Source organism: Gorilla gorilla, chromosome 16 (genome assembly GCF_029281585.2).
Source record: "Gorilla gorilla gorilla isolate KB3781 chromosome 16, NHGRI_mGorGor1-v2.1_pri, whole genome shotgun sequence".
In the NCBI taxonomy this organism is placed as follows: Eukaryota; Metazoa; Chordata; class Mammalia; order Primates; family Hominidae; genus Gorilla; species Gorilla gorilla.
The window spans coordinates 22,617,081-22,644,758 of NC_073240.2; the positions used below are offsets into that span (position 1 = coordinate 22,617,081).

The window sequence follows — 27,678 nt, forward strand, 5'->3', positions numbered from 1 at the left end:
GGAGGCCAAGGTGGGTGGATCACCTGAGGTCAGGAGTTAGAGATCAACCTGTCCAACATGGTGAAACCCCGTCTCTACTAAAAATACAAAAAAAAATTAGCCAAGTGTGGTGGCACGTGCCTGTAATCCCTGCTACTCAGGAGGCTGAGGCAGGAGAATCACTTGAACCTGGGAGGCAGAGGTTGCAGTGAGCCGAGATCGTGCCACTGCACTCCAGCCTGAGCAACAAGAGCGAAACTCTGTCTCAAAACAAACAAACAAACAAAAAACAAAGTTCATTTTTTGTTTAAGAATACCCATTTGTGGCTGGTTGTGGTGGCTCATGCCTGTAATCTCAGCACTTTGGGAGGCCAAGTGGGTGGATCACCTGAGGTCAGGAGTTCAAGCACCCTGACCAATATGGTGAAACCCTGTCTCTACTAAAATTACAAAAATTAGCCGGGAGTGGTGGGGGGTGCCTGTAGTCCCAGCTACTTGGGAGGCAGAGGCAGGAGAATCACTTGAACCTGGGAGGTGGAGGTTGCAGTGAGCTGAGATAGCACCACTACACTCCAGCCTGGGTGACAGAGTGAGATCTCGTCAAGAAAAGAAAAAAATTTTCAGAAGGAGGTCGGGAGCAGTGGCTCACATCTGTAATCCCAGCATTTTGGGAGACCAGGATGGGAGGATCACTTGAATTTAGGAGTTTGAGACCAGCCTGGGCAACATAGCAAGACCCCATCTCTAAACAAAAAAAAATTTTTTTAATTAGCTAGGCGTGGTGGCACATGCCTGTGGTCCCAGCTACTTGGAAGGCTGAGTTGGGAGGATTGCTTGAACTTGGGAAGCGGAGGTTGCAGTGAGCTGAGATCACACCCCCCTGAACTGCAGCCTGGGCAACAGAGGGAGACTCCGTAAAAAAAAAAAAAAAGAATACCCATTTGTTTCAGCACATTTTTTTTTTTTACAAAAGACTGTCCTTTCCCCACTGAATTACCTGTGTATCTCTGTTGAAAATAGCCTGTATATGAGATGACCTACTTCTGAACTCTGTTTTATTCAGTTGCTTTTTTTTTTTTTTTTTTTTTTTTGACAAAGTCTCTCTCTGTCGCCCAGGCTGGAGTGCAGTGGTGCCGTCAGAACTCATTGCAACCTGGGCCTCCTGGGCTGAAGCAATCTTCCCACCTCAGCCTCCCAAGTAGCTGGGACCACAGATGCTGTCACCATGGCTGGCTCACTTTTTTTTTTTTTAGTAGAGTTTGTAGAGGTGGGGTTTCACAGCGTTGCCCAGGCTGGTCTTGAACTCCTGAGCTCAAGTGATTCACCCATCTCAGTCTCCGAAAGTGCTGGGATTACAGGTGTGAGCCACCGCGCCCAGCTATTTGTCCGTCTTTATGCCAACATCACACTCTCTTGATTACTGTAGCTTTACATTTTGTCTCGAAATTGAGTAGTGCAAGTTTTCCAACTTTTTTTTTCAAAGTTGTTTTTGTAATTCAAGCTCCTTTGAATTTCCACATGAACTTTAGAAGCAGCTAGTCAATTTCTACACCCCATAACCCCACAAAAACACCTACTGGATTTTAGCTTGGATTGCATTGAAAGTGTAGATCAGGCCGGGAGCGGTGGCTGACGCCTGTAATTCCAGCACTTCGGGAGGCTGAGGCAAGAGGATCACTTGAGGTCAGGAGTTTGAGGCCAGCCTGGGCAACATGGAGAAACCCCATCTCTACCAAAAATACAAAAATCAGCCGGTCGTGGTAGAACGCACCTGTAGTTCCAGCTACTCAGGAAGCTGAGATGGGAGGGTCGCTTAAGCCCTGGAGATGCTGCCATGAGGGCGCCACTGCACTCCAGCCTGGGCGACAGAGTGAGACTGTCTCAAACCAACAACCAAACAAACCCAAAACAGTCATTTTAGCTGTCAAATGACTAAATGATTAGTCATTTAGTCATGATTGTGTGTGTGTGTGTGTGGTAATAAGGTAAATTAGAGTGATTTGCAAACACTAAACCAACCTTGCATTCAAAGGATAAACTCCATTTGATCATGATGTTGTAATGTTTTTACATATTGTAAGGATTCAAATAAAATTTTGTTTAAAGTTTTGCATCTATGTTCATAAAGGATATTGTTCTGTAGATTTTTCTTGATAAGTCTTTTTAAAGTTTTCATATCAGGATAATACTGGCTTCTTACACTGAGTTGGGCAGTATTCTCTCCTCTTCAATTTTCTGTTAAGAGTTTATATATAATTGGTGTTATTCCAGAAATGTTTGGTAAAAGTCACTAATGAAACTGTCTGGGCCTGGAGTCTTCCTTGTGGGAAGGTTTTTAACTACAAATCCAATTATTGAACATGTAAGTCCGTTCAGTTTATCTGTTTCTTCAGTGGGCTTTGGTAGTTTGTGTTTTTCAAGGAATTTGTCTATTTTATCTAAGTTGTCCAGTTTATTGGAATAAAGTCATTAATATTTTGTTATGTTTTTTAAATCTGTAAACATTTTAATGATGCCATTTTACTAATTTCTGATAATGGTAATTCATGTCTTCTCTCTTCCTGATTATTCTGGCCAGAGATTTATCAATTTTATTGATGTTCAAAAATATCCTTTTATTTTTCTATTGTTTTACTTTTCTAATATCATTGGTTTCTGCTCTGACCTTTATTGCTTCTCCCTACCCTACCTTACTTTAAGGCAGACAGCTTTTTAAAAAGCTTTCAGGCCAGGAACGGTGGCTCACGCCTGTAATCCCAGCACTTTGGGAGACTGAGGCGGGTGGATCACCTGAGGTCAGGAGCTCCAGACCAGCCTGACCAACGTGGAGAAACCCCGTCTCTACTAAAAACACAAAAAAATACAAAATTAGCCGAGCGTGGTGGCGGGCACCTGTAGTCCCAGCTACTCAGGAGGCTGAGGGAGGAGAATGGTGTGAACCCAGGAGGCGGAGTTTGCAGTGAGCAGGGAGCAGTGATTGCACCACTGCACTCCAGCCTGGGGGACAGAGTGAAACTCCTTCTCAAAAATAAATAAAATAAAATAATAAATAAAATAAAATAAAATAAAATAAAATATAAAATAAAATTAAAATAAAATAAATAAAATATAAAATAAAATAAAATAAAAAATAAAATAAAATAAAATAAATAAAATAAAATAAAATAAAAAATACTTAGCCAGGCATGGTAGTGCATGCCTGTAATCCTAGCTACTTGGGAGGCTGAGGCAAGAGAATCGCTTGAACCCGGGAGGCGGAGGTTGCAGTGAGCCGAGATCGCACCACTGCACTTCAGCCTGGGCAACAAGAGCAAAACTCTGTCTCAAAAAAAAAAAAAAAAAAAAGTCATGTTCCCCTGTTGGCTTGCATGGTTTATGTCAAGAAGTTTGTTGTCACTCTTTCCTTGGATTTCCTGTACACTTATCTTTTTTTCCACCTCCTTTACAATATTCTTTTTTCTTTTTTTTTTTTTTTTTGAGATGGAGTCTTGCTCTGTCACCCAGGCTGGAGTGCAGTGGCTCGATCTTGGCTCACTGCAACCTCCGCCTCCCGGGTTCAAGCGATTCTCCTGCTTCAGCCTCCCAAGTAGCTGGGATTACAGGCGTGCACCACTGCACCTGGCTAATTTTTGTATTTTTAGTAGAGACTAGGTTTCTCCATGTTGGTCGGACTGGTCTTGAGCTCCTAACCTTTGGTGATCCGCCCACCTCAGCCTTCCAAAGTGCTAGTGTTACAGGCATGAGTGACCGCACCGGCACAATTCATTGTTTTCAACAGGAACCCAGGCAGGGCATTTGAAAGGAGGGGCATATCAACAAAGGATCGAAGATGAGGACAGACAGAGGCTTAGGTGTTGGGAAGGTGAAGGGGATCCACAGTGATGAGATTCCATGTTGTCAGGGTATATGAGGCTAGGTCACAGATGGGGATGATGATGGAGGAGGGCCTGAAAGCAGAAGGCTACTGCAGGGAGGAAAAGGTATGAGTTATCTCAATGAATAGGAAATTACACCAATTCAATCAATACAGCATGGTGTTATGAGCTGAACTGTGTCCCACAAAATTCTATAGTATGTTGAAGTCCTAACCTCCATCACCTCAGAATGTAACTGTCTTTGGAAATAGGTCTTTAAAGGAGGTAATTAAGTTAAAATTAGACAGTTGTGGTGGCCCTTAATTGAATATGGTTGGTAGCCTTTTAAGAGGAAAGTTGGAAATACAGATTTTTTATTTATACAGATCTTTATTTTTATATCTACCACTTTTAAGCAGATGATATTCAAAAATCTTCGTTGGTATACTGATTCACAAGAAAAAAATATTGACTGAACCAGCCACCAAGTTTAACTATACAAAAACACTAAAAACACGGAATAACTGGGAGTTCAGAGATGCTCCACTTGACTGTCACTCAGAAGCTGACTGCTCCCAGCGTAAACTTGGTAAAGCCGGAACAAGGATTTTCTTGATGCCGGGAAAAAGTTGTGTAGAACTCTGTTCTTCGTGCCAGAGTTGAGCCTGGACACTAGGATGTTCAGGAGATTAAGACATTGTTTTGTGCACTGGCCTTCAAGTGTTCTTGAATGAATCATACAGAATTTCACAGCCTTGGCCAAAGGTACCTTGGTTTAACATCAAAGGATCAAGTTTCTCCCAATCATATTTCAGCTTTGAAGTGAAATACAATGCTAAAAATTACCTGAGAATTATATGAATAAAATATAGATGACGGGAAAGGTAGATTTAAGTGAAATAGATATCACTGAAAAACTGTAATCAGTGTTAAAACTCCCTATACCCCAATTAATGTCACAAATTAAAGCAAATCCCACTCTCCATCACCTCATACTTATGAGAAACATGAGAATAGTCTTTGACTATTATCTTACAATCTCCAAATCATGTTTTCAAAGAACTGCCAAAAACAAAAGCCTATGAATACCGCAAATTTTAGAAAATAGTTCCATCCACACTGTGTATCCAAAAAAATAGCAGAACATGAAAGAGTACATATGAAAATTTTAATTAGTATAAAAGAATGCATCAATTATGCTTTACAACCAACTGCTTTTATGCAAAATTTAAATTGTTTCTTTCCAAACTACACCTTCCAGCAAAACAGACACCACTATTTACATACTGTTTATTTTAAAATAGCATATTATCTTTCAGAAAGGTGCTGAAAGCATGATATAGCAAACCATAGTGATGTTTTATGAGAAATAGCTATGCTATGATCAGTGTCTGATGAATTACATTTGTGGTATGAGTCATATATGATTCCTTAAATGTAATTTTAAATAAACATGACCAACATACACATTTTTAAATATAGTTATGACTTTGTTTTGCAATAAACATTATAATGTGATAAAACCAGTTTCTCCCTAGTATTGAAAATCAAAATAGGTATTTGATAGTAAAGGGAGCTAATCAGATTCCAATGACTCTAGCCATTCTCAAGTAATTATCTGCTTTTTAAAATCACCTCTTGAACTGTACTCCTTGGATGTCTCAGCATTATCTTGAGAAAAAAAAAAAACAATAAAAAAAAAAAAACACCGCCATTCCTTGAAGACAAATGGTCCTAACCCATCAGACAAGTTTTACTGGAGAAATGTCCAAACTTTGGGGAAATATTTACAACAATGCAGAGTCAAGCCATCTTTTAATACTTCTAGAAACCTACAATCTCAAGAAATGCCTAATTCACCACAAATCACACAACAAATCCTCACTTAACATCCAACCCAACAGTATTGTTTTATTTTAAAGAATGTTTAACACTAACTGTATGATAATAATTGGGTAAGGTCTAGATATTGAAACCAAATAAATAATGGCAGATATGTTTAAAACTAGACATTATTTTTTATAAGCAAAAGAGATTTGCCTTCAAACAGTTTTTTTCAAGATGAAAAAGATTTATTTGGAAAAGTCAGCACAGGACAAAGATATCCTTAATAATCTGTCTCAGAATACCTGAATATTCAGAATCTATATGAAATGTAGCTGGAAATTCCGATTTCACAGAACATCAGTGGTTTATACAAATTAAACTCCCATACCCTCCCACCCCCACATATACTACTCTATCTACCCCTTATTGACATTAACTTTCATTAATTAAGCTTCTATCTTCAGTGCTGCTTGCACAAATTAAAAAGCAAAATCATTTTCATTTTTAATGATAGGATTAGTTGAAGCAACCAAAGCATTACTGTTACAGCAAAGTTTAGTAAGACCGTAAGAGAATACCACTAATAACAGTTTAAATTATCCAAAATGATTTCTTTATTGAGATTAAGTAACTACATAGATTTCACAGTACTATGGAATACTTATATTTAGCTAAAGTCACAAACACATTTCAACATTCAAAATGATGAGCATCATTACCATTCTAATCTACAAAGCTCACGAATAAAGAAAAATACAAAAACCTCAAGTTTTACAAAAAAAAAAAACTTTTAAGTCTACATACATTAACAATAAAACCATTTCTTCCAGATAACAGGTAAAAGTATAAAGGCATACCACTGACTTTTTTTTTTTTCTAGATAGCCAGGAATGAACGAATGTTTAATATCTACGACGCTTATTAGGGCCTTCAAAGTTGCCCCCTTGACTTCCTCTACCAAAGCCACCAGGACCACCACTCACAGGACCTACACCAGTCATTGGTGCTTGAGGGGTTTCAGAACCTGTTCTACTCCCCATAGGTGAACCCATCTGAGATGGCGGTCCTTGAGGAAATCTGTCATTGTGCTATGATACCACACAATAAGGAATAGAATATGAAGTCCATTTGGAACACGCCAAATATAAGTGACAAGAAAAATTAGCAAAATCCCAAGTGGTGGTGTCATGAAGTTCGGCAGAAAGTCCAGCAGAATCAGGATCACACATAGAAGGAAGAAAGGAGCAATTTAATTAGTTACTATGTTTTTTTTAAAAAATGCAGCATCTGAAGGTTTACACATTGCTAATGCTATGCCCCAATTTCAAGAACAAAGAACTGATTTCATGACAGAAGCAAATGTAATCTTAAGCCTAAACAATATTATAATACATCTCTGATTCCTTTTTTCAAAAGTTTATATTGCATGAAACTATGCTATGTAAGAAAAATACTTTTTTTTTTTTGGAGACGGAGTCTCGCTCTGTCGCCCAGGCTGGAGTGCAGTGGTGCAATCTCGGCTCACTGCAAGCTCCACCTTCCGGGTTCATGCCATTCTGCTGCCTCAGCCTCCTGAGTAGCTGGAACTACAGGCGCCTGCCACCACGTCCGGCTAATTTTTTGTAAGGAAAATACTTTTTAAAAAAAATCAGAGAAATAAAGCTGGGGAGCAGCATCAATTCGGTTTTTTAAAAGTAAACATTCTAAAAAAAAATCTTTACATCAATTCCTTGAAGATAGAAAGCACTAATATAGACATACACAAAGAATTATGATTTCAGTATGGAAACTTCTGAGAGTGTTTTCCTTGAAAGATTATCATGGGAAAAGTTTTAAAAATTAATGTAATAACATGCACTAATAAGCATAATTAAATATCTGGATTAAATGTTTTGAAAAACTTCACAATAATCATACATATTAATCTGAAAGGTTGGATAGAACTCCCTGAAGTGTAGCAGTAAAATGTCAGTGCAAAACAGACCAAGGGTGATATTTAAATAAAGTTTACAATTTCAGGGAGACAATAAAAAAATGGGACAGTTAATGTTACTTCTATGTTTCTATTGATGATTATATGCCACACAAAAACTTAACCAAAGTAGTATAAGTTTTTACTAGCTTTCAAACATATCACTATAAAATAAAGCCTCTACTGAAGGAAATAAATGCAATCACCGTGTTAAGCGCCATCTGTTCATAGTAGCCGTGCACTGCCTCTTTATCTCCCTGTATAAACTATCATTTTAAAAAATCCAACTGCCAGCATGTCCAATTTATCCAAATTCTTAAAAGACTACATTTGAAGCAAATAAAATAATGATAAATGCTGCATTCAACTCTAAGACATACAATGCATTGCTTTTAATGTCTCTGATCACGGTGGATTTACAACTGATGACAGGTCTGAGTCTAACAGGCAGTGCTCTTTCTTTCTTAGCAGCATTGGCGCCTCAAGATTTCATACAGTAGTTTCAAAACTAAACTGCCTTTTCAAAATAGATAACCAAACAATTTCCCTTTCAAAATGTTATTTAGAACAAGCATTAACGAACACTAAATGAGAAAACGGTTTGCCTAAAGTCCGATTTATATAGTGACAGACTTTAATAGAAATGATAAAAGGTATCATTCTTGCTACTAATATATTTAAATATAATAAAAATTACAACTGAAAAACCTTGTTTTCATAGTATTTAATCCACACAAAGATATCTTCACACTCTCAGATCAAGATAAAAAACTGTCTACTTTAAATTTACTAAATATAATTTAAAATTCTGTGAAAAGAATGCCACAATGGTGGTTTGGAAATACACAAACACTTTAATGTTAATTTATAGCTAAATAATTTGCAATAAATCATGACAGGTAATATTTTTATCAAAAATATTTACTGAAAACTGTGTTCATACATATTGGACTTTTGTCCCCATCAAACATAAGGAGTCCACACAGGAAGAGAACACTATCATAAAATGCTTGAACATTAGAATGCTGGTAAAAGATGGAAACAAATTAAAAAGCACAGAAAAATAACTGTAATTAACATATGCATTTGCTATATATTGAGGTACCACAGCATGCCACAGACAGTAATCCTAATTCTTGGACTACTTAAAAACTATCTCAGCTGGACGCGGTGGCTCACGCCTGTAATCCCAGCACTTTGGGAGCCTGAGGCGGGCGGAACACCACGTCAGGAATTTGAGACCAGCCTGGCCAACATAGTGAAACCCTGTCTCTACTAAAAATACAAAAATTAGCCGGGCGTGGTGGCGCACGCCTGTAGCCCCAACTACTCCAGAGGCTGAGGCAGGAGAGTTGCTTGAACCTTGGAGGCAGAGGTTGCAGCAAGCCGAGATTGCGCCACTGCATACCAGCCTGGGTGACAGCGCGAGACTCCATCTGAAAGAAAAACAAAAACAAAAACAAAAAAACTATCTCTAATAAATCAACATATGATGTCACAAAATTTTCTTCTTCATTGGCTGCCAAAACAAATGATACCAAATTATATTAAGTGTGAAGTTATCCTTGATGCAGAAGTGTACATTACTGAATACAATCAAAATAATGTTTATGATACATTACCACTGCTCCATTATCTGGCATCATTGGAGTTCCCATATTTGCGGCTCCTTCTGGTCCCATGGCAGGACCAGGACCCATTGGTGGGCCAGGTATAGTTGCTCTGTTGTTCATATTCATACCCATCACTGGAGGAGGACCTTGGTTACCAGCAGGGGCTGGGCTAAACGCATCTATGAAAAACAATCTATACTTAGAGCTGTCCTATATTAGTTTAGTAAACATTAACAATTTAACAATATTTATGCAATCTATATACCAAGACCGTTATCAAAATTATTTTCGCTCCTTGAGAATGGGATATGCGTTATCTACTCTGTAGTAGGGCATTACCTACACTCCAGAATTAGAATTTTCATCCCCAAGCCAAACGTACATAAAATCAAGGAGGAAACTATCAATTATTTTAGAGCATTTGAGACTGTAACAGTTTGAAAGCTTTGAGACATCACTATTATTTGTTATACTAGACTTTTTTTTTTTTTTTTTTTTGAGACAGAGTCTTGCTCTGTCACCCAGGCTGGAGTGCAGTGGCGCGATCTCGGGTCACTGCAAACTCCGCCTTCCCGGTTCACGCCATTCTTCTGCCTCAGCCTCCCGAGTAGCTGGGACTACAGGCGCCCGCCACTACGTCCGGCTAATTTTTTTTCTCTTTTTAGTAGAGACGGGGTTTCACCGTGTTAGCCAGGCTGGTCTCGATCTCCTGACCTTTTGATCTGCTGGCCTCGGCCTCCCAAAGTGCTGGGATTACAGGCGTGAGCCACCGCGCCTGGCCTACAGTAGGCTTTTAAACCAAATAATCCCTAACAATGGGTACTACATTTTACAGTTTAAACGAGTAACAAATGATTAGCACTTACAAAACCACTTAATTTTTTTTAAGCCATGGCTAAAAATATTAGCAGTAAATTATGCTAAGTTGCCAGAGAGGAAATCATTTCCTGCAATATATAAATAAAGATCATTATAACTAGCCTCTCATCTTAGTTTTTTGTTTTTCCTCCCTGAGTTTATGGAATACCTTGCTAAATTACATGAGGTACTCTTTTTTTAACTTTTTATATTGAAATATGGAATCTAAACAAAAAAATTAAAATGACTTATAACAGAACTTATTTTTAAAAGCAACGGCAACCAAATACAGATAAAACATTAATATAGCTATCTGGATCTTTCTGACAAGCTTACATTCCATAAATGGGGACAATCTGATAATATTTCAAGTTTTTTCATTAGAAAATCCACCTTACCTCATATTAATTTTAATAGTGTTTGTGCTCTAATACTACATATATGATGATCTCAGATACAACACATTTTTAGGTATCTTCTTTGAAAAATTTTTTCCCTTTTAAGTGTTGGTACTTGTTTATTATTAAAAATTCACGACAAAGCCATTCTAATTTAGGATTTTATTCTAGTATTTCATTACATAGGTCAATTTTCTGATAATAAGAACTCAATTTCTCAAATATACATTATAATGCAGCTAAAATCTCTATATGGCTGGGTCCCTACCAGCCCCTGGCATCATACTTCTGCTCTTTGAATCCAATCCCCAGAAACCTAGCAAATTCATAGGAAGGAATTATTTCCTTCATCCCCAAATGCTCTTGCCAATAAATATACTTTATCCAAGAGTCTTTCCACTCCCTCAGTATAGCTCTAAATAGCTATTTTTAATACTTTCTACAACTAGAAATGAAGAGAGTATAAGAATAGTATCTAAGAGGTGTCTTACCTCAACTATCCCCTAGAAAACAAATTAAGTTTTCTTTTTCCTCTCTTTCTCTTTAATAGAATGTAATTTTACAATGGTGGGTTCAGAATATATACAACTATGGGTATAAAAAATCAAAAATAATATTTCCAACTAACAATAGTTAACTTAGAGCTTTACTTTTAGTACTCACATCTTCCACCACATAGCTATAAATAAATTTAAAGATATAAAAAATGTTAGCATTATCTGATTACTAGAAAGGTAGCATTATAATGTAGGTTTTGCTTGGTTATACACACTAGTGATACACCAGAAAATCTGCTGCCACTTTCCATCAATGTAACTTGATGAGTTATGACAGTTTTAACTTCTCAACAACCCAACTGGATGATAATGATTAATAGCTCTACAAAACCATTATGATGAAGTCTCACATTGAATGAAGACTGAAGAGAAAATTAGATAAACGGGCTTTAGGAGAGTTAAGTGCTAAAATGTAAATAAATCCTCTGGTGAATAAAATGTCACAAAAATTTTAACTTATCTTCAATTCCTAACTAAATAAGGACTCTAAAGGCATATTCTGATATTTCTTCTGATAAAATTGCAGAGTATCTCCGCACCATCAGAAATGGTTTTAAGTTTTATACTATTTTAAAGTTTAGCTCTGATGTTAATGTCACTCTAATAATGATAATGGCCTTTTAAACTGCCTATAATCGACAATAACCTTATTCCTAAAATCCTTAAAGTTACATGGATTATATTAAATAGCATCCCAGCATTTACTCTAAAAGAAAGACATAAATATTGGACCACTTGGACATCACTATACTCAATTATGCTTCATAATTTAGAACGCAGCCGCTCTTGGTTCATTAATTATTTCACGTATCCACTGTAGTAATTTCACAATTAAGTTCTTTATGGGCGAGGGCCATGTTTCTTGCTTCCTGCATATACCAGAGATATTCACTGACTACTCGTTGGTAAAAAGTGACCAAGTAAACAGCAATATATGACTCTACATTATCTGATTAGTAGTATTGAAAAACTGGCAACAGAAGTTTAAGAAAAAAAAGCTGATCATGGAAAATGTTCATTCCACACATGACTTAAGTTTCATTTGATAGACTATATATGCTAAGAACACACTTGATTTTGTAAATGGGTGTGCATGTTAAGTATATTGTTTGCCATGGTAGTGTAATCTTTAAAACAATATGTACGTTTAAGTTATGTAAAGATTTTCAGCTTCATAACAGCTTTTGTGGGACAATTTAATGTGGGACAGCTTTTGTGTGACAATTAATTTCATAAAATTTAATTCCTTACCCAATTTTTAAATGTATGACATTTCAAATTTCAAATTTAGTAAGGCCTACGATATGCCACACTTGCTTTTCCTTCAGGTTATTTACTTGGCATTATTTCCCTTGCAACTTGGCTGTACGGGCAAATCCATACTAAAGTTGCTAATATGCTTTCTTAAAAGCTTAGTCAACTCTAAAACATGCATTGGCGACACACATATAATTCCCTTGATGAGTTATAGACTACAGACACTGAGTGCACTTCTGTGCACAACACTGCAGGTTAAAAGAAAAAAGTTCAATATTCATTAAAGTGAAGGAAAACAGCTTCAAAGTTACACAAAAAGCTAGTTTAAGATAGAAATGTATAAAACGCTCTCTACCTAAAAACACAACTCAGAAACTATCAATTTCCAACTCGGAAACTATCAATTTCCAGTGTCCAATTAGGACAGGCGAGGTGGCTCATGCCTGGAACATCAGCACTTTGGGAAGCTGATGTGGGTAAACTGCTTGAGCCCAGGAGTTCGAGACCATCCTGGGCAACAAGGCGAAATCCCGTCTCTACTAAAAATACAAAAAATAAGCCAGGCGTGGTGGCGCATGCCTGTAGTCCCATCTACTTGGTAAGATGGAAGGACCACTTGAGCCCAGGAAGTCGAGGTTTCAGCAAGCCGAGATTGCGCCACTGTACTCCAGCCTGGGCAACAGAGTGAGGTCCTGCCTCAAAAAAAAAAAAAAAAAAAAAAGCCAATTAGAAGGCACATAAATTGATTTTAAAACGGCAAAGACAGAGCTGTATTACACAATGCAATGACTAAACTACCTTCAGGCTGTATTGCAACCTGGTTTATATGTTTCATTAAGCCTATGAATGTATAACACATCTTTTAGCCTTCAAACAAAAACAAAATGAGAATTTTCTTCCCAGACATATATTTTTAATATAATTGTATTGTATTCCAGTTTAATGGATGTAAGAGATTTCACCTTTAGAAATGTTGGTTCCGTATTTTAGTTTCTTACTGATATGTAGATACCATAAACAGCATAAACAGTCCCCCCAAAAATGATAAATTACAAAAGCCTTTTGCTTCAAATCCCTACCTCCCATGTTTATTGCTCCACGGGGACCCATATCACCCATTCTCATTTCCTGTTCTCTCTGTAAGTAAACATAGTTGTCACAGTCAACCTATCGATCTTATGACTTTACATTTCCCATCTAAAATCAAAAGGAAAAGAGTGAATTGGGACATCATTTTCCATTAAAGATTTTGAAAAGTTTCCATCATCATAAACTTAATAAGAATGCTGAAAAGAAACTTCAGTCTCCCAGGCTTAATATACTACAAATGCTTAATGCACCCAGTTTATATTGCAAGATTAGATTACTAATGAATCAGATTATATAAAATATATCACATATTATTTTTAATGTTTTTATTCCAACAGATGAAAGATACATGCCTAGATTCCAAGCAAAGGAAAATCTAGTAATGATAACCACCAGAGCCAATTATTTTCTCCTCCCAGGTCACTGAAGTCTTAAAATAGAAATGACTGTTACCAAGTTCATATTGAAATGTATTTGAACATATAACACAAATAGCTTTAGGGAATTATGCTAAAAATAAGGTTACAATCTTCATTGTCTAAATATTATAATTCATTCATGTATTTGTATTCATCTACTCAAGCATTATTTCATCCAGGGACTATAGATAGCCCACACAAGCAATTACTGAAAGCTCGACATAACATTGCTTTCCTTTAACTGCGCAGTAATTGTATTTGAAAACCTGAATGAAAGTATTACACAGTTAACTATAAAACAGAAATATTCAGAACATTTGAAATTTCATTACAGAAACTGCTTCCTAAAAGCTGTTCATTTACCAACAACGGTGACATAGAATTAACTTCAATGAAATCTCTAAGTGAAATTTCTCAAGATAACATATGAAAATTGCAATTTTCACTTTGACTTGATGACCATTTCCAGTCACAGAAAACTGTTAAATGTAGCAATCATGAAAAACATTCCATTATGAGACAAATGCAGCAATGTTTAAAGAAAGCATAATTACTGTACTTTTGAAAAGCAATCTTATTAAAATCTAAATGTTCATTTAAAGTTCCATTTTATAATACAAAAGACTGTTGAAGAGCACCTATAAAGCTGGAAATAAAATAAAAGCCTATGATGGAAACGTAATTGCCATTAAGCCACAAGAGGCTCCTTAAAAGAAAACCTGCCTGTCTAACTTAAATGGAGATGTCCAAAGGTAATCTTAATGAAGCTACGGTACAATGAATGAAGCTACGGTACAACAAAAACACCATCATGAAGAGAGAAAATGCTTTCTCACATGATATCAATCTTTTTAAAGCTTCTTTAAAAAAATTTTTTTTCAGAGATCCTCGCTATGTTGCCCTGGCTGCAGTGCAGTGGCGTCATGATAGCTCACTGCAGCCTCGAACTCCTGGGCTCAAGTGATCCTCCTGCCTCAGCTTCCGAATAGATGGGATGACAAGCATGCACCATCATGCCTGGTGAATTTTTTCATTATTTTTTTGTAGAGATAGGGTCTTGCTATGTCAACCAGGCTGGTATCTAACTCCTGGTCTCAAGCAATTCTCCTGCCTCACGCTCGCAATGTGCTGGGATTATAAGCATAATCAGGAGTTTAAGACCAGCCTAGTCAACATGGTGAAACCCTGTCTCTATTAAAAACACAAAAAATTAGCTGGGCGTGGTGGCGGGTGCCTGTAGTCCCAGCTACTCGGGAGGCTGAGGCAGGAGAATGGCGTGAACCCAGAAGGTGGAGGTTGCAGTGAGCCGAGATCAACCCACTACGCTCCAGCCTGGGCGACAGAGCAAGACTCCATCTCAAAAAAAAAAAAAAAAAAAAAAAAAGTAAATAAGGGTCAGGCATGATGTCCAGTGCCTGTAATCTCGGGGTTTTGGGGGACCAACGCAGGAGGATCCCTTGAGGTCAGGAATTACAGGTACGGTAGCCTATGATTGCGTCACTGCGCTCCAGCCTGGGTGACAAAATGAGACCTCACTCCAAAAAATTTTTTAAAGTTTTGAACTGAAAAGGAAAAAAAAATACATTTCTATTGATACAACTCGATAGCATGTAAACTTTCCAACCTAACCAAAAGTGAGTGCTTGGAAAACTTAACATTTTAAATTCAGGGAATTAAAAACAACAATTTCCAATATACTGTGTTATTCACTGCTAGTTAGTGAGGGGTAGTTTAAAAAATATAAGACAATCTCTTTATATATATATATATATATATATATACCCAAAGGCGGGTTTTCTCCCCTCAATACATGCATTCCTAAATATCTTCACCCATGAATATCTGGGAAAATATTCCTCAGTTACATGATTGTTAAAATGAAACTTTACATCGTATGCCATTGATAGAATTGCAAATTACATTGACGGAGCTGCAAATTAAAATGAGATAGCACTACAAAACCTACTAGAATGGTGACGATCCGAAACACTGACAAAAACAAATGCTGGCCAAGATGCGATGCAACAAGAATTTCAACGTATTGCTGAAGGGAATACAAACAGGTGTAACCATTTTGCAAGACAGTCTGGCAGTTTCTGATAAAATTAAACATACTCTTAACATCTGATACAGCAATATCACTCTTTGCATTTTACCCAAAGGAGGTGCAAACTTATGTCTACACAAAAACCTACACATGAATGTTTATAGCAGCTTGATTCATAATTGCTAAAACCTGGAAGCAACTAAGATGTCCTTTAGTATATGAATGGGTGAACTGTGGTACAACCAAAATATTATTCAGTGCTAAAAAGAAATGAGCTATCAACCCATGAAAAGACACAGAGGAAATTTAAATGCATATTGCCCGGTGACTAGAAGCCAATCTGAAGAGGCTGTATACTGTATGATTCCAACTATATGACATTCTGGAAAAAACTAAACTATGGAGATGATAGAAGGATCAGTGGTTGCCAAGGGTTAGGTGGAAGGGATAAAGAAGCAGGTGGAAGGGATAAAGAAGCAGAGCACAGAAGATTTTTAAGGAGGTGAAAATACTCTGTATGATACTATAATCATAGGTTCATGTCATAGATTTGTCAAAACCCTCAGAATGTACACAGAGCAAATCTAAAGGTAAACTATAGACTTTGGTTGATAAGCACGTGTCAATGTGGCTTCAGCAATTGTTATAAGTGTATCATTCTGGTAAAACATTTTGATAGCAGGAGAAGCTGTATGCATGTGGCACGGGGTAGACGGGAAATCTCTGTACCTTCCACACAATCTTGCTGTGGACCTAAAGCTCTTTTGAAAAAGGCTACTAAAATATTGAAACTTTAAAATGAATCCTTTTGAATAATTAATTACATTAAAAATAATAATAATAAATAAAGACGAGTCTCACTATGTTGCCCAGGCTGGACTTATACTCACTGGGCTCAACGGATCCTCCTGCCTCAGGCTCCCTAGTAGCTGGAACTACAATCATGCCACTGCACCCAGCTAATTACATCTTAATTTATACTGCAAGGTTTAGTCACGAAACAAAAAGTAGTTGTTACTTGTTAAATACTAAATTAGAAATGGAGGCAACGACAAATAGAAGTAGGGAAACTTACTGTGTTCATTAACATGACATGTGTCTCTTAAACCAAATACATTCAACAATGTATTTTGAAAGCCTCGGTCAGGTAATTGAGTGAATAGATTGCTCTGATATTACTGTCAAATTCAACTGAATGTGTAACAAAATTAATGGCTGTTTTTTAATACATAGGGTGGCTTTCTAACTGAAGATCAGTTAAATGTAAACACAATCTAGCACACATCAAGGGACAGAAGGAAATAAGTATTTTACATAAATTAATTGTTAAAGAAGCTTCTATTCGGCTGAGATTTTAAGAGACGGGCCTTGGTCAGGCACGGTGGCTCATGCCTACAATCCCAGCACTTTGGGAGGCCGAGGCGGGAGGATCATGAGGTCAGGAGATCAAAACCATCCTGGCTAACACAGTGAAACCCGTCACCACTAAAAATACAAAAAAATTAGCTGGGCACAGTGGCAGGCAACTGTAGTCCCAGTACTCGGGAGGCTGAGGCAGGAGAATGGCGTGAACCCGGGAGGTGGAGCTTGCAGTGAGCCGAGATTGTGCCACTGCACTCCAGCCTCAGCGACAAAGTGAGATTCTGTCTCCAAAAAAAAAAAAAAGAGAGAGAGACGGGCATCTCACTATGTTGCCCAAGCTGGCCTCGAATTCCTGAGCTCAATTGATCCTCCCACCTCAGCCTCCCAAGTAGCTGGGACTACAGGGCACACAACACTGCTCCTAAGAATTTTATTTGTAATGCATACACCTGAGAGCATTTTCAAGATTACCAGTTTCAATTGTCAGGTGTAAACTCACTCTGAAGAGGTGCTTTTAAAACCTAAAATTTTTGCCCATTCAGTATGATATTGGCTGTGGGTTTGTCATAGATAGCTCTTATTATTTTGAGATATGTCCCATCAATACCTAATTTATTGAGAGTTTTTAGCATGAAGGGTTGTTGAATTTTGTCAAAGGCCTTTTCTGCGTCTATTGAGATAATTCTGTGGTTTTTGTCTTTGGTTCTGTTTATATGCTGGATTACATTTATTGATTTGCGTATATTGAACCAGCCTTGCATCCCAGGGATGAAGCCCACTTGATCATGGTGGATAAGCTTTTCGATGTGCTGCTGGATTCGGTTTGCCAGTACTGTATTGAGGATTTTTGCATCAATGTTCATCAAGGATATTGGTCTAAAATACTCTTTTTTGGTTGTGTCTCTGCCCGGCTTTGGTATCAGGATGATGCTGGCCTCATAAAATGAGTTAGAGAGGATTCCCTCTTTTTCTATTGACTGGAATAGTTTCAGAAGGAATGGTACCAGTTCCTCCTTGTACCTCTGGTAGAATTCGGCTGTGAATCCATCTGGTCCTGGACTCTTTTTGATTGGTAAGCTATTGATTATTACCACAATTTCGGAGCCTGTTATTGGTCTATTCAGAGATTCAATTTCTTCCTGGTTTAGTCTTGGAAGGGTGTATGTGTCGAGGAATTTATCGATTTCTTCTAGATTTTCTAGTTTATTTGCGTAGAGGTGTTTGTAGTATTCTCTGATGGTAGTTTGTATTTGTGTGGGATGGGTGGTGATATCCCCTTTATCATTTTTTATTGCATCTATTTGATTCTTCTCTCTTTTCTTCTTTATTAGTTTTGCTAGCAGTCTATCAATTTTGTTGATCCTTTCAAGAAACCAGCTCCTGGATTCATTAATTTTTTGAAGGGTTTTTTGTGTCTCTATTTCCTTCAGATCTGCTCTGATTTTAGTTATTTCTTGCCTTCTGCTAGCTTTTGAATGTGTTTGCTCTTGCTTTTCTAGTTCTTTTAATTGTGATGTAAGGGTGTCAATTCTGGATCTTTCCTGCTTTCTCTTGTGGGTATTTAGTGCTATAAATTTCCCTCTACACACTGCTTTGAATGTGTCCCAGAGATTCTGGTATGTTGTGTCTTTGTTCTCGTTGGTTTCAAAGAACATCTTTATTTCTGCCTTCATATCGTTATGTACCCAGTAGTCATTCAGGAGCAGGTTGTTCAGTTTCCATGTAGTTGAGTGGTTTTGAGTGAGTTTCTTAATCCTGAGTTCTAGTTTGATTGCACTGTGGTCAGAGAGACAGTTTGTTATAATTTCTGTTCTTTTACATTTGCTGAGGAGAGCTTTACTTCCAAGTATGCGGTCAATTTTGGAATAGGTGTGGTGTGGTGCTGAAAAAAATGTATATTCTGTTGATTTGGGGTGGAGAGTTCTGTAGATGCCTATTAGGACTGCTTGGTGCAGAGCTGAGTTCAATTCCTGGGTATCCTTGTTAACCTTCTGTCTCGTTGATCTGTCTAATGTTGACGGTGGGGTGTTAAAGTGTCCCATCATTATTGTGTGGGAGTCTAAGTCTCTTTGTAGGTCACTCAGGACTTGCTTTATGAATCTGGGTGCTCCTGTATTGGGTGCATATATATTTAGGATAGTTAGCTCTTCTTGTTGAATTGATCCCTTTACCATTATGTAATGGCCTTCTTTGTCTCTTTTGATCTTTGTTGGTGTAAAGTCTGTTTTATCAGAGACTAGGATTGCAACCTCTGCCTTTTTTTGTTTTCCATTTGCTTGGTAGATCTTCCTCCATCCTTTTATTTTGAGCCTATGTGTGTCTCTGCACGTGAGATGGGTTTCCTGAATACAGCACACTGATGGGTCTTGACTTTTTATCCAATTTGCCAGTCTGTGTCTTTTAATTCAAGCATTTAGTCCATTTACATTTAAAATTAATATTGTTATGTGTGAATTTGATCCTGTCATTATGATGTTAGCTGGTTATTTTGCTCGTTAGTTGCAGTTTCTTCCTAGCCTCGATGGTCTTTACAATTTGGCATGATTTTGCAGTGGCTGGTACTGGTTGTTCCCTTCCATGTTTAGTGCTTCCTTCAAGAGGTCTTTTAGGGCAGGCCTGGTGGTGACAAAATCTCTCAGCATTTGCTTGTCTGGAAAGTATTTTATTTCTCCTTCACTTATGAAGCTTAGTTTGGCTGGATATGAAATTCTGTGTTGAAAATTCTTCTCTTTAAGAATGTTGAATATTGGCCCCCACTCTCTTCTGGCTTGTAAAGTTTCTCCCAGGAGGATCAGCTGTTAGTCTGATGGGCTTCCCTTTGTGGGTAACCTGACCTTTCTCTCTGGCTGCCCTTAACATTTTTTCCTTCATTTCAACTTTGGTGAATCTGACAATTATGTGTCTTGGAGTTGCTCTTCTCGAGGAGTATCTTTGTGGCGTTCTCTGTATTTCCTGAATCTGAATGTTGGCCTGCCTTGCTAGATTGGGGAAGTTCTCCTGGATAATATCCTGCAGAGTGTTTTCCAACTTGTTTCCATTCTCCCCGTCACTTTCAGGTACACCAATCAGATGTAGGTTTGGTCTTTTCACATTGTCCCATATTTGTTGGAGGCTTTGTTCGTTTCTTTTTATTCTTTTTTCTCTAAACTTGCCTTCTTGCTTCATTTCATTCATTTGATCTTCCATCACTGATATCCTTTCTTCCAGTTGATCGCATCGGCTCCTGAGGCTTCTGCATTCTTCACGTAGCTCTCGAGCCTTGGCTTTCAACTCCATCAGCTCCTTTAAGCACTTCTCTGCATTGGTTATTCTAGTTATACATTCGTGTAAATTTTTTTCAAAGTTTTTAACTTCTTTGCCTTTGGTTTGAATTTCCTCCTGTAGCTCGGAGTAGTTTGATTGTCTGAAGCCTTCTTCTCTCAATTCGTCAAAGTCATTCTCCATCCAGCTTTGTTCTGTTGCTGGTGAGGAACTGCGTTCCTTTAGAGGAGGAGAGGCACTCTGATTTTTAGAGTTTCCAGTTTTTCTGCTCTGTTTTTTCCCCATCTTTGTGGTTTTATCTACTTTTGGTCTTTGATGATGGTGATGTACAGATGGGTTTTTGGTGTGGATGTCCTTTCTGTTTGTTAGTTTTCCTTCTAACAGACAGGACCCTCAGCTGCAGGTCTGTTGGAGTTTGCTAGAGGTCCACTCCAGACCCTGTTTGCCTGGGTATCAGCAGCGGTGGCTGCAGAACAGCGGATTTTCGTGAACCGCGAATGCTGCTGTCTGATCGTTCCTCTGGAAGTTTTGTCTCAGAGGAGTACCCAGCCGTGTGAGGTGTCAGTCTGCCCCTACTGGGGGGGTGCCTCCCAGTTAGGCTGCTTGCGGGTCAGGGGTCAGGGACCCACTTGAGGAGGCAGTCTGCCCGTTCTCAGATCTCCAGCTGTGTGCTGGGAGAACCACTGCTCTCTTCAAAGCTGTCAGACAGGGACATTTAAGTCTGCAGAGGTTACTGCTGTTTTTTTGTTTGTCTGTGCCCTGCCCCCAGAGGTGGAGCCTACAGAGGCAGGCAGGCCTCCTTGAGCTGTGGTGGGCTCCACCCAGTTCGAGCTTCCCGGCTGCTTTGTTTACCTAAGCGAGCCTGGGCAATGGCGGGCGCCCCTCCCCCAGCCTCGCTGCCGCCTTGCAGTTTGATCTCAGACTGCTGTGCTAGCAATCAGCAAGACTCAGTGGGCATAGGACCCTCCGAGCCATGTGCGGGATATAATCTCCCGGTGTGCCGTTTTTTAAGCCTGTCGGAAAAGCGCAGTATTGGGTGGGAGTGACCCGACTTTCCAGGTGCCGTCTGTCACCCCTTTCTTTGACTAGGAAAGGGAACTCTGTGGCCCCTTGTGCTTCCCGAGTGAGGCAATGCCTCACCCTGCTTCGGCTCACACATGGTGCGCTGCACCCACTGACCTGCGCCCACTGTCTGGCACTCCCTAGTGAGATGAACCCGGTACCTCAGATGGAAATGCAGAAATCACCTGTCTTCTGCATCACTCACGCTGGGAGCTGTAGACCGGAGCTGTTCCTATTCGGCCATCTTGGCTCCTCTGACCTCGAGTTTCTTAATCCTGAGTTCTAGTTTGATTGCACTGTGGTCTGAGAGACAGTTTGTCAAATTTCTGTTCTTTTACCTTTGCTGAGGAGTGATTTACTTCCAACTATGTGGTCAATATTGGAATAGGTGTGGTGTGGTGCTGAAAAAAATGTATATTCTGTTGATTTGGGGTGGAGAGTTCTGTAGATCTCTATTAGGTCTGCTTGGTGCAGAGCTGAGTTCGATTCCTGGATATCCTTGTTAACTTTCTGTCTTGTTGATCTGTCTAATGTTGACGGTGGGGTGTTAAAGTCTCCCATTATTATTGTGTGGGAGTCTAAGTCTGTTTGTAGGTCTCTAAGGACTTGCTTTATGAATCTGGGTGCTCCTGTATTGGGTGCATATATTTTTAGGATAGTTAGCTCTTCTTGTTGAATTGATCCCTTTACCATTATGTAATGGCCTTCTTTGCCTCTTTTGATCTTTGTTGGTTTAAAGTCTGTTTTATCAGAGACTAGGATTGCAACCCCTGCCTTTTTTTGTTTTCCATTTGCTTGGTAGATCTTCCTCCATCCCTTTATTTTGAGCCTATGTGTGTCTCTGCACGTGAGATGAGTTTCCTGAATACAGCATACTGATGGGTCTTGACTTTTTATCCAATTTGCCAGTCTGTGTCTTTTAATCGGAGCATTTAGCCCATTTACGTTTAAGGTTAGTATTGTTATGTGTGAATTTGATCCTGTCATTATGATGTTAGCTGGTTATTTTGCTCTTTAGTTGATGCAATTTCTTCCTTGCCTCGATGGTCTTTACAATTTGGCATGTTTTTGCAGTGGCTGATACCGGTTGTTCCTTTCCATGTTTAGTGCTTCCTTCAGGAGGTCTTTTAGGGCAGGCCTGGTGGTGACAAAATCTCTCAGCATTTGCTTGTCTGGAAAGTATTTTATTTCTCCTACACTTATGAAGCTTAGTTTGGCTGGATATGAAATTCTGGGTTGAAAATTCTTTTCTTTAAGAATGTTGAATTTTGGCCCCCACTCTCTTCTGGCTTGTAGAGTTTCTCCCAGGAGGATCAGCTGTTAGTCTGATGGGCTTCCCTTTGTGGGTAACCTGACCTTTCTCTCTGGCTGCCCTTAACATTTTTTCCTTCATTTCAACTTTGGTGAATCTGACAATTATGTGTATTGGAATTGCTCTTCTCAAGGAGTATCTCTGTGGCGTTCCCTGTATTTCCTGAATCTGAACGTTGGCCTGCCTTGCTAGATTGGGGAAGTTGTCCTGGATAATATCCTGCAGAGTGTTTTCCAACTTGGTTCCATTCTCCCCATCATTTTCAGGTACACCAATCAGACGTAGATTTGCTCTTTTCACATAGTCCCATATTTCTTGGAGGCTTTGTTCATTTCTTTCTATTCTTTTTTCTATAAACTTCTCTTCTTGCTTCATTTCATTCATTTGATCTTCCATCTCTGATATCCTTTCTTCCAGTTGATCGATTCGGCTACTGAGGCTTGTGCATTCGTCACATAGTTCTTGTGCCTTGGTTTTCAGCTCCATCAGGTCCTTTAAGCACTTCTCTGCATTGGTTATTCTAGTTAGCCATTTGTCTAATCTTTTTTTAAGGTTTTTAACTTCTTTGCCATGGGTTCAAACTTCTTCCTTTAGCTCGGAGTAGTTTGATCATCTGAAGCCTTCTTCTCTCAACTCGTCAAAGTCATTCTCCATCCAGCTTTGTTCCATTGCTGGTGAGGAGCTGCATTCCTTTGGAGGAAGAGAGGCACTCTGATTTTTAGAATTTTCAGTTTTTCTGCTCTGTTTTTTCCCCATCTTTGTGGTTTTATCTACCTTTGGTCTTTGATGATGGTGACATACAGATGGGGTTTTGGTGTGGATGTCCTTTCCGTTTGTTAGTTTTCCTTCTAATATTCAGGACCCTCAGCTGCAGGTCTGTTGGAGTTTGCTGGAGGTCCACTCCAGACCCTGTTTGCCTGGGTATCAGCAACAGAAGCTGCAGAACAGCGGACATTGGTGAACAGCAAATGTTGCTGCCTGATCGTTCCTCTGAAAGTTTTGTCTGAGAGGAGAACCCGGCCATGTGAGGTGTCAGTCTGCCCCTACTGGGTGGTGCCTCTCAGTTAGGCTACTTGGCGATCAGGGACCCACTTGAGGAGGCAGTCTATCCATTCTCAGATCTCAAGCTGCGTGCTGGGAGAACCACTGCTCTCTTCAAAGCTGTCAGACAGGGACATTTAAGTCTGCAGAGGTTTCTGCTGCCTTTTGCTTGGCTATGCCTTGCCCCCAGAGGTGGAGTCTACAGAGGCAGGCAGGCCTCCTTGAGCTGCGGTGGGCTCCACCCAGTTCGAACTTCCCAGCCGCTTTGTTTACCTACTCGAGCCTCGGCAATCATGGGCGCCCCTCCCTGAGACTCGCAGCTGCCTTGCAGTTCGATCTCAGACTGCTGTGCTAGCAATGAGCGAGGCTCCGTGGGCATAGGACCCTCCAAGCCAGGTGCAGAATATAATCTCCTGGTGTGCCATTTGCTAAGACCATCAGAAAAGCACAGTAATAGGGTGGGAGTGACCCGATTTTCCAGGTGCCCTCTGTCACCCCTCTCCTTGGCTAGGAAAGGGAATTCCCTGACCCCTTGTGCTTCCCGGGTGAGGCAATGCCTTGCCCTACTTCGGCTCATGCTTGGTGCGCTGCACCCACTGTCCTGCACGCACTGACAATCCCCAGTGAAATGAATCTGGTACCTCAGTTGGAAATGCAGAAATCATTCGTCTTCTGCGTCGCTCATGCTGGGAGCTGTAGAATGGAGCTGTTCCTATTCGGCCATCTTGGCTCCACCCTCTGCAACTCTTGATTTCTGAGTTCTTCCAAGCATCTGAGTTCTTCTTGATGCCTCATTAGATCTACAAAATAATGACTACACAGTAATATTTTTAGTTTCCCTTTCCATATTTTTATACCAATAAGCATAGAAGTTCTCTGTCACTGGCAATATATTGGTATATTACTCATTTTATAATAAATTGTAAGCTAGGTAATTAATCAAATAAATATCCTTTCTGAGCACGTTTCTTCATGTATATAAAAAAGAGTATTCAAGTTCATTCTTGGCCAGGTGCGGTGGCCCATGCCTGTAATCCCAATACTTTGGGAGGCCAAGGCAGGTGGATCACTCCAGGCCAGCAGTTTGAGACCAGTCTGGCCAACAAGGCAAAACCCCAACTCCACCAAAACTACAAAAATTAGCTGGGCATGGTGGTGCGTGCCTGCAGTCCCAACTACTCAGAAGGGTGAGGTAGGAGAATCACTTGAACTCGGGAGGTAGAGGATGCAGTGAGTCGAGATTGTGCCACTGCACTCCAGCCTGAATGACAGAGCAAGACTCCATCTCAAAAACAAGTTCATTCTTGTTGGGGAAAAAAAGCATAATAAACTCCTCTTGGCTGGGCGTGGTGGCTCATGCCTATAATCCCAACAGTTTGGGAGGCCCAGGTGGGCAACAGAGTGGGTTGCATAGCAGGACTGTCTCTAAAATAAAATGCAACAGAGCAAATGCAACAGAGTGAGTTGACTCCATTTCAAAAAATAAATAAATAAATAAAAATTCATCTTTATGTCAAGAAATTAAAGAGGCTGGCTTGTGCCTGTAATCCCAGCACTTCAGTAAGCCAAGGCAGGCAGATCACTTCAGCTGAGGAGTTCGAGACCAGCCTAAGTAACACAGTGAAACCCTGTCTACAAAAAATACAAATATTAGGGCCAGGTGTGGTGCCTCACGGCTGTAATGCCAGCATTTTGGGAGGCCAAGGCAGGTGGATCACCTGAGGTCGGGAGTTCGAGGCCAGCCTGACCAACATGGAGAAACCCCGTCTCTACTAAAAACACAAAAATTAGCCGGGTGTGGTAGCGCATGCCTGTAATCCCAGCTACTCAGGAGGCTTAGGTGGGAGAATCGCTTGAACCCGGGAGGCAGAGGTTGCAGTGAGCCGAGATCACACCATTGCACTCCAGCCTGGGAAACAAGAGCAAAACTCCGTCTCAAAAAAAAAAAAAAAACAATTACTTAAATACCTTTTTTTTTCCTCTCAGAGACAGGGTCTCACTCTGGCACCTAGGCTGGAGTAGAGTGGCATGATGGTAGCTCACTACAGCCTCAAAAACCTGGGCTCAAGAGATCCTCCCACCTCAGTCTCCCCAACAGCCAGGACTGACAGGCTTTTAACCTCTCAGATCTTATCACCTTACCTGTAACATTGGTATAATTAGCTCAAAGGCTCCAACAATCAAATTATCAAATAAGCACAATTACCTAATACTTAAAAGAACTATAAACTTAAAACTACCATTTTATGCTCACTAAATTATAAATTTTTTAAAGTTTCTAATACCCAAAGTTCCTGAAATTTCACTAAAGCTTATACATCTGTACACTGCCATGATAACATCTTTGTAAGGGAAAAAACTGTAAAAAGTACATAACTAGAGATGTCTTTATCTTTTGATCCAGGAAATTACACTCAGGAATTTTTCTTAATAAATTAAAACAAAGCCATCTACAGACATGAAGGCATCATCTACAGTATTACTTATTACTTACTAAACCAAATAACACTTTGAAATGCTTTCCTGGCTGGGCACAGTGACTTACCAAAGTGGGAGGCTGCCTCGGCCTCCGAAAGTAATCCCAGCACTTTGGGAGGCCAAGGTGGGTGGATCACTTGAGGTCAGGAGTTTGAGACCGGCCTGGCCAACATGGCAAAACACTGTCTCTACTAAAACTACAAAAATAAGCCGGGCATGGTGGCACACGCCTGTATCCCAGCTACTCAAGGAGGCTGAGGCAGAAGAATCACTTGAACCTGGGTGGCACAGGTTGCAGTGAGCAGAGATTGCGCCAACGCAGTCCAGCCTGGTTGACGAGTAAGACTGTCTCAAATTAATTAATTAATTAATTAAAATGCTGTCCTAACAAATTTAATGATAAAATTACATGAAATTATATGCTATAATTTCAATGTATCATAAATACAGGTACAGAAAAAAGGAATATAAACAAACTAAAATTTTGATTTGCTAGACTGTGAGACAGTGTTTTCTCAATTTAAAATTGCACAAGTCATGAAAACTGAATGTATAAGTTCTGATCTAACAATTCTATTTTCTAAAAATACTAGTCTCTTTATTTTTCTTTCAGTTTTTATTTTACCTCTGATCTGTCTGGATTTATGACACTGAATTAATTTTTTTTTTTCGAGACGGAGTCTTGCTCTGTCACCCTGGCTGGAGTGCAGTGGCATGGTCTTGGCTCACTGCAACCTCCACCTCCTGGGTTCAAGCAATTCTCCTGCCTCAGCTTCCCAAGTAGCTGGGACTATAGGCGCATGCCACCAGGCCTGGCTAATTTTTTGTATTTCCAATAGAGATGGGGTTTCACCATGTTAGCCAGGATGGTCTCGATCTCCTGTCGGCATTAATGTTCTTTAATCATAAACCACACATGTATTTAAATCCTAATATCTCAAGTAGGTCCAGGCATGACTGTTCTGTTCTTCACTTGTCTGATGTTTATCCTCTTTTGATTTCTTTAAGAAGGGCTCAGAGCAACATATTTGTTTTGTTTGGTTTGTTTTGTTTGGTTTGTTTTGTTTTTGTTTTTTGAGATGGAATCTCACTCTGTCGCCAGGCTGGAGTGCAGTGGTGCGATCTCTGCTCACTGCAACTTCCGACTCCCTGGTTCAAGCGATTCTCCTGCCTCGGCTTCCCAAGTAGCTCACACCTGTAATCCTAGCACTTTGGGAGTAATCCTAGCACTTTGGGAGTGCTCAGGGATCCACCTGAGGCAGGCAGATCACGAGGTCAGGAGTTCAAGATCA

The 27,678-nt window shown here is 39.6% G+C and overlaps 1 protein-coding gene across 3 annotated transcripts in view; it reads right to left on the reverse strand.

Moving 5' to 3' along the window:
• Nucleotides 1-6,250: 6,250 nt before the first annotated feature.
• LOC101137311 (paraspeckle component 1-like) overlaps nt 6,251-27,678 on the reverse strand; it is a 47,211-nt gene continuing 25,783 nt past the window's right edge. The window contains exons 3-7 of one of the 3 annotated variants that reach the window (XM_055364181.2): nt 24,550-24,708; nt 15,790-15,867; nt 13,395-13,452; nt 9,255-9,424; nt 6,251-6,748 (exon numbers count right to left, since the gene is read on the reverse strand). In XM_055364181.2, the coding sequence (XP_055220156.1) occupies nt 6,563-6,748; nt 9,255-9,424; nt 13,395-13,452; nt 15,790-15,867; nt 24,550-24,573 (516 nt within the window). In that variant the 5' untranslated portion in view covers nt 24,574-24,708 and the 3' untranslated portion in view covers nt 6,251-6,562. Of the gene's footprint in view, nt 6,749-9,254; nt 9,425-13,394; nt 13,453-15,789; nt 15,952-24,549; nt 24,709-27,678 lie in introns of those variants that run through there. The other 2 variants (XM_055364180.2, XM_055364179.2) reach the window with 2 other exon arrangements.